General features: G+C 35.9%; 1 protein-coding gene across 2 annotated transcripts in view; it reads left to right on the forward strand.

Moving 5' to 3' along the window:
* MRPS5 (mitochondrial ribosomal protein S5) overlaps nt 1-7760 on the forward strand; it is a 30365-nt gene extending 22605 nt beyond the window's left edge. For both annotated transcript variants that reach the window (XM_026695940.2, XM_026695941.2), the window contains exons 7-11: nt 560-606; nt 2243-2300; nt 3093-3155; nt 5899-6035; nt 7291-7760. In XM_026695940.2, the coding sequence (XP_026551725.1) occupies nt 560-606; nt 2243-2300; nt 3093-3155; nt 5899-6035; nt 7291-7512 (527 nt within the window). In that variant the 3' untranslated portion in view covers nt 7513-7760. The remainder of the gene's footprint in view (nt 1-559; nt 607-2242; nt 2301-3092; nt 3156-5898; nt 6036-7290) is intronic.
* The last annotated feature ends 202 nt before the right edge of the window (nt 7761-7962 follow it).

A 7962-nucleotide genomic window follows, 5' to 3' on the forward strand; every position in this document is an offset into this window, starting at 1 on the left:
CTTCTAGTTACTTGGATATATTTGCAGCTCTTAAAAGTTCCTGGTGGGGAAACTGGAATAGAATCTTAATATTGCATAGACATGGGAAAGCCTTGGTATTGTATGTAATTTATGTGTGAATGTATATATGTATGTATGTATTAAATTTCTATGCTTCCATCTTACTAATACAGAAACCCGGGAAGCTTACAATAAAATAAAGAGTTAAAAAGTACCGTATTTATCGGCGTATAACACGCACTTTTTCCCCCTGAAAATAGGGGGCAAATGATGTATGCGTGTTATACGCCGATGTCCACCCTTATTTTTTTCCTGAAATTTCCCTCTTAAAATGAAGATGCGTGTTATACGCCTGTGCGTGTTATACGCCGATAAATACGGTTCTTAAAACAAAATTAGAATAAAAAGTTTAAAAGTTAAGAATCAAGATGGTGGGCAGCCTTGGGGTGAAATTCTTCTCATATAAAAAACATTGGTGCTATATATAGGAGTTTCCTCATTTTTTTGCAAGTTTCCATTTGTGGTGCTTGTTTTCTAACAACCCATTTGTATTTATCAGGTTTTGCTCTAGGAAAGGCATCTAACATGAAGAATGCACTAAGAAAAGTATGTAATGCAAAAAAGTGTAACACCATTTATTGTTATTAAAGTCTGTGTTTACTTCCATGGTTCTGAGATATAAAGTCACAATCTCGTATTTCTACCCTTCTGTGAATATATTTGGAAAATGTTAAATATCTCACATCATAATTTCTGATAAACAACCTTTCCTATCACTTTCTATTTGCTGCTTTTATATGCATTTGGCAGACACTGAACTTGTGGGTGAAATAAATTCTCTGTCCTTCAGCGGTCCTTCTCATCACAAATTCCATAGACATCATTCATGGAATAATAAGGACTGTGAATTGACAGTGGTATGGATGGGAGAACGTTCTTATTCACTGCTGCCACTTTGTGGCAAAGATTCACTCAATTCCCATTGCTGCACATAGACTGATACTCAAAAGATAGATAGGCTCTTCTGCCGACTGTATTCCTTTTTCTCCTCTTTTTCTTTTTGAACAAATTGCAATGTTTTCAAAAGACAGATTTGAAAGATTTCACAATTTTAAAAGTCAAGGAAGAGCATCCGTTTAAAAGATGTTGTTTGTCATGTGTAGAGAAACAGTGGCTTTGCATTTGCATTCACATATACTTTGTGCTTTTCTTTGTGCTAAATAAATCCCTATTGCTGTTAACTTTTTTAGAGTAAGGGGAGGGAGGGAGGAAATTATAAGAGAACCAGTTTCTTTATATTTTGATGAAAATAATAGGTTATCAAAAGTTTAAAAGGATCAGATCAGGCTTCTCAGTTGAAGCCAATTTATGATTCAAAGTCATAATCAAAAATGACAAATTGAAATCAACAAATATATACAGATTTTAAATACTATATGCAACTGCTTTTTTATTTTCTGCATATAACCTTTTTTATTTTGAGCTAACTAAGGCTTTGGAAGGAATATAATTTCTTTGGAGGTTTTTGTTTTTTTTTACTCATCACGGGCCATTTTAATTTCCCTTTTCTTTAAAAGAAAGGTTTGCAAGTCAGTTTTTCCAGATGAATTAATTAAGCATCTCTTTCCTTTGTTTTTTAGTATCATAATTATTTTTCATGTTTTTTTGTTAAGTTCTAGGTGAAGAATAATAAGGTTTCCTTAATTCAGACTTGACATTTCTTTTGAATATCAGTCTGCTAGATTAAATTTAGCCCCTTATTTGGTCATCTGGATTGAGGAAGCTATTGTCTCCAGGAGACTTCAAGAAGGCTGATATTTAATGACCCAAATTATTAAAGTGTCATCTCGTACTAAATAATCTACAAGAATTTGTTAAGTATAGTATATTTAGAAAATGTATATAGTCATCCATCTCACAAAAAAGTAATTCTTAAGTGGTATACAGAATAAAATAAAAAATAAATGTTGTAAAACAAGCATTAAAAATATAAAAGAGTTATTAAAAGTAGGAGAGCCTAGGAGAGAGTAGATATTAACAATAACAATATTAACATCAGTGGACAGTACTTCCAACTATCATTTTGATTCTTTTAATTTAAGTACTAGATTGTAGTTTATAATTGACCCAGAAGCAAGTTTAATATTTTCTTTTTTTATCAATTCTGTGACTTAACTTTAAAATTGAGTTGGTACATTTTCTTAATCATTTCTAGTTTTTAAAAATAATGTTGTTTCCCCAGGCAAAGAACAAGGCTATTCGCCATTTACATTATGTTGAAAGATATGAAGATCATACAAGTAAGTATTAGAAATACATTTTAATTGAAATTTTAAAAGTGAGCTAGTTACAGTATTTTCCCCCAGATACTATAAAACTGTTTATTTCTTCCATCTCTTTGTCTCAAAATCCAAGTTTTATAAACTTGCAAAATTAGACTGATTAATATGCCCCATATAAAACTTTTCTTTTGGCCATATGAATGAATAGCTGTTTTATTCCATCTTACACCTATTCATTCTTTTGCATGAATTTATCCAAATTCATTAGAAAATGTCGGGAATGCCTGCAGAGTTCCCTAGGCTCTTTCCTCTCCCATCCCTGAGATTATCAACATCTGATTAGCTCTAGCAAAATTATTTTGCCTTTTCTTCCAGATTATGCCTTGGTTTTTTATGCATGGTAACTACTGTGATTCATTTGAATTAGCTACTTGGATAAAACACACAAACATAAATTAATTGCACCAATTTGTGGATTGCCCCAAACTGCCTTCTTATCTATGTTACCCTAGCAATAGAAAAGTAAAAGCTTTGTGTTTTCTCAAGATTCAGAACCAGAAAATCAATATACTTGGTTTTCATTCTGGTGCCATATTGTTAAAGATCTAAACATTGTACAAATTGCTCTTCAGACAACTTTCAAAGCAGTACGCACTCAACAAATGAAAATGCTTCTATTTCCTGTGTTGTACTGCTTTCTATTTAAGAAGTAGATTTTCTGTGAACAAACAGACAGTAAACATGCTTAAAATTATGCATTGAAATAATTCAGGATTCAAAATATTTAGCAATATTTTGTCTTTATTTTAGTTTACCATGATATTGCAGCCACTTTTAAGAAAACAACCATTCGGATGAGGAAGCAAAACAAAGGTGAGGGGGGGAAAAGATATTTGCATAGAGATTGGGAATTTCTATTATGGGGAAAATGTATAGTCTTACCTGTTCAGAGTTAGTTAATATTGGACTTCAGAATGACCTACTCAATTGGGCGGCTTTAATTTTCTTTTGAACTCTTTGTTAGCAACTTGGTTTAAGTCTCTTATAGTTATAAAGTAACATAACAGCGCAATATTTATTTGTGGAAGAATCAATGATAAAAGTATTGTCCTACTATTCATATAGCTATCTTAGTGGAATGTTCTCATTTAATAGATTGTGCATCTACTGTTGTTACGAGAAATGGACAGTTCTCCAATCGCTGGGTGACGTTTTGCCCTACAGTTGAAATAACCACAAAGAGCTGTATTTGTAGCTTTTTAATAAAATACATTTGGTCAGACTTGGATTTTTAAAAGCTTTGCAAGCCTAATCACTTGAAACCAGTTTCTGTTGGAAAATATAAGAGGACTATTATTCTCAATGAAAGTCACAGTAGAATAACTGCATCAAAAATAAGTATAAGTCTACAAAGAAAAGTATTCTACATTCCATTTTACAACCGACATGCCACTAGACTTCCCATATTAAGAACTGATCGTGTTTAAGCAGACTTCCCATATAAACATTTTTAAAATAAATAACCACACTAAACAAATACACTCAAAAAAATAAAGGGAACACAAAAATAAGACATCCTAGATCTGAATGAATGAAATATTCTTATTAAATACTTTGTTCATTACATAGTTGAATGTGCTGACAACAAACTCACACAAAAATTATCAGTGGAAATAAAATTTAGCAACTCATGGAGTTACACTCAAAATTAAAGTGGAAAAAAACACTACAGGCTGATCCAACTTTGATGTAATGTCTTCAAAACAAGTCAAAATGAGGCTCAGTAGTGTGTGTGGCCTCCACGTGCCTATATGACCTCCCTACAACGCCTGGGCATGCTCCTGATGAGGTGGAGGATGGTCTCCTGAGGGATCTCCTCCCTCACCTGGACTAAAGCATCCCCCAACTCCTGGAGAGTCTGTGGTGCAACGTGGCATTGGTGGATGGAGCGAGACATGATGTCCCAGATGTGCTCAATTGGATTCAGGTCTGGGGAACAGGCGGGCCAGTCCATAGCATCAATGCCTTCGTCTTGCAGGAACTGCTGACACACTCCAGCCACATGAGGTCTAGCATTGTCTTGCATTAGGAGGAACCCAAGGCCAACCGCACCAGCATATGGTCTCACAAGGGGTCTGAGGATCTCATCTCGGTACCTAATGGCAGTCAGGCTACCTCTGGCAAGCACATGGAGGGCTGTGAGGCCCCCTAAAGAAATGTCACCCCACACCATTACTGACCCACTGCCAAACCAGTCATGCTGGAGGATGTTGCAGGCAGCAGAACATTCTCCACGGCGTCTCCAGACCCTGTCACGTCTCACATGTGCTCAGTGTGAACCTGCTTTCATCTGTGAAGAGCACAGGGCGCCAGTGGCAAATTTGCCAATCTTGGTGTTCTCTGGCAAATGCCAAACATCCTGCACAGTGTTGGGCTGTAAGCACAACCCCCACCTGTGGACGTTGGGCCTTCATACTACCCTTCATGGAGTCTGTTTCCTACCATTTGAGCAGTCACATGCACATTTGTGGCCCGCTGGAGGTCATTTTGCAGGACTCTGGCAGTGCTCCTCCTGTCCCTCCTTGTACAAAGGCGGAGGTAGCAGTCCTGATGCTGGGTTGTTGCCCTCCTACGGCCTCCTCCACATCTCCCGATGTACTGGCCTGTCTCCTGGTAGCGCCTCCATGCTCTGGACACTACCCTGACAGACACAGCAAATCTTCTTGCCACAGCTCGCATTGATATGCCATCCTGGATGAGCTGCACTACCTGAGCCACTTGTGTGGGTTGTGTACTCCCATCTCATGCTACCACTAGAGTGAAAGCACCGCCAGCATTCAAAAGTGACCAAACCATCAGTCAGAAAGCATAGGAACTGAGAAGTGGTCTGTGGTCACGTCCTGCAGAACCACTCCTTTATTGGGGATGTCTTGCTAACTGCCTATGCTTTCCACCTGTTGTCTATTCCATTTGCACAACAGCATGTGAAATTCATTGTCAATCAGTGTTGCTACCTAAGTGGACAGTTTGATTTCACCGAAGTATGATTGACTTGGAGTTACATTGTGTTGTTTAAGTGTTCCCTTTATTTTTTTGAGCAGTGTATATCCATTCTTACCTATTTTGCTTGATCTTATACTAATATAATTGCAATAATATCAAACAAAATATTAGGAAGAATATGAATATTCCGGGTCTTAAAAATACAACATTTACTTTTTTACAGATGATATGTGTCTGTCAAAAATTGAATTAAACAAATTTCATGACGTAGCTAATTTAACAGGTAAACCTGCTAATTAACTTTGATTAATAAACATAGAAAATATTTATTTAAAAGACAAAGGAGGAACAAATGGAAAGCATATGAATAATATCCGAACGAAATTTAATTAGGCTTTGCTGTTTCAAGTGAATTGCAACAGACCAGATACTTCTTGTATTAGGAAGAAATCCATCATCTTTTGGAGCATTTAGCAAACCTGCTTCCAAGAATACATTATTGTAGATAGTCCCAAGTAATATAGTCCTCAGATAAGTTTAAACACTTGTAATAATAGCTGCTGTTTATAATATTACCCTTTTTATTTGAATCTTACTAAATGGTTTTTCACAGGGTATGGACTTCGTTGTCACCGTGCTATCATCACAATCTGCAAACTGATTGGGGTTAAAGATATGTATGCCAGGGTTTATGGATCGAAGAATATACTGAATCTCACTACATGCCTTTTTAAGGGATTAGCTAATCAGGTAAAAATGAAGTCAGTGATTAACACATGCATCTCAGTGTGTTGAAAATATTAACTTGGACCTGTATTTTAATTATACCTTATGAACTGTGCTTTGCCGTAGTGCAGTGGGAGGGAATGTTCAAATTAATTTAAAGTGAATACCGGAAAGTAGTTTCTTGATCTCCTGAGCATAGTTGTGGAGTTTGATAACTTTCTCCAATTCTGATTAAAAATAAGTTTTTTATCATCCAAAGATGGATTGTATTTGTTTTTTAAAATACTGCCATGGCTGAGACTTGAGGCAGGCACAGAACAATGGCAACTTTGATGCAATATAAAGGTGAATGAAATTAAATCAATTAGGAGTTTTGCCCAGGTATGACAATCAGAAGCCAAATAAAAAAGTTGTGTACCTTAGTTGTGTGCCTAGTGTTAACAGCTTGAGTGACAGTCTCTCTTAGATTTGAGGCAAGTAGATATTTTTTTCTCATCATTATTACTGAAATATGCCATGGATTAACTTGAGTCCTCCTATTTGGAATATATTGATTTTTACCATTCTTTTTTTGGCTAAATTTTGTTTTGTGAGGGGAGTACTTTCATTCATAACTGAGGGATTTTCAAACAAACAAGTTTCAGCTTTATAATATTGCTGTATTTTATTCAGCCTCATTTGTGCTTTGTAGAGCTTGTTTTCTGACTCGCTTGCTTTCATTATTATCATATGTCTGTGAAATCATCCCAGCTCATCCGACCTGCAGTCACTTTTTATGCCAAGAAAATCTGTAAAGGTGGAAATCAATCTGCAGATCTCATTAGTTAGTAAGAATAACAGTACATTATTATGGGAAATAGGCAAAATAGTTTTGAAGAACTAGGAAGAGTGAAGAACTAGGAATTAGTTTGAAGAACTAGGAAGTGACAAATATTGCTAGATTAAAATATCCTTTGGCCGGATGCAACAAGCTATACATATGTGAAAGTAGAATGCATATTGTTCTTTCTATGTCTTGACTTTTCAAATCTTGAATTTTCGCTCCTCATTTCAGGCTTTCCTTACCAAAGGCTATCATGTCCATCTTTCCTGATATACTAAAATATTGAGGTTAAAGCTGGGGCTAAGGGATACTGTGTCTGATACTAAAAACAGTAGTTAGAACTAGCAGCTAAGGATAGCTTTTACCTTCCATGAAACTATTGGTTTACTTAATTTTGAAAACTGAAAAATTGGTATTTCTGTAGATTAGAATCTGCTCTTTGAATTATCCCCACAGGAAACTCATCAAAAGCTAGCAGACAAGAAGAAGCTCTGTGTGATAGAATTCCGTGATGAATGTGGCCCACTGCCCATTGTTGTTGCAAAGCCTAATGGACCAGTCAGAGAAGATCCTGAACCAGAAGAAGCAGCTCTTGATGTCAAACTGGAATGGAAAGAAGTGAAGGCAGCACAAGGAATAAGGAGTAGATGGGCTGATGTCAAAAGAGCAGTTTGGTAGATTTGGGCAATATTTAGGTATAAAAATTAAAGAAGATCCAGCATAATCGCATAATAAGGCAGTCTGTTTCCACATGAAGTGAAAAAAAATTCTTCAGTTGATATCTATTTAAAATGCAATCATCTTGTGGCATGTAAGCTGTAAAGGAAAAGGGTAATTTACAAAATCTCTTGGCAGGAAAATGAATCTTTTCCCAAATAACTGGAGAAGATAACAGTATGGAAAAATAAAGTTGTAATTGATTTTCATTTAGCTTTATTTATCTCTATATATTGAAGTAGGAAACTTGGGCTTTTAATGAAAGGCAACTTGATGCACTTGGCTTTTAATACTACTTGGACAATGCTGAACCAAAAGGAACAGTTGGAAGAAGTCCCAGTGATATTAACAACATTTGGCTAACTCCTCCTAGCCTAACATCATTATGTTAGAGGAGGTATAAGCTCCAGG

This window comes from Pseudonaja textilis, chromosome 1 (assembly GCF_049901715.1).
Source record: "Pseudonaja textilis isolate UNSWEBS1 chromosome 1, rPseTex1.2, whole genome shotgun sequence".
NCBI classification, from domain to species: domain Eukaryota; kingdom Metazoa; phylum Chordata; class Lepidosauria; order Squamata; family Elapidae; genus Pseudonaja; species Pseudonaja textilis.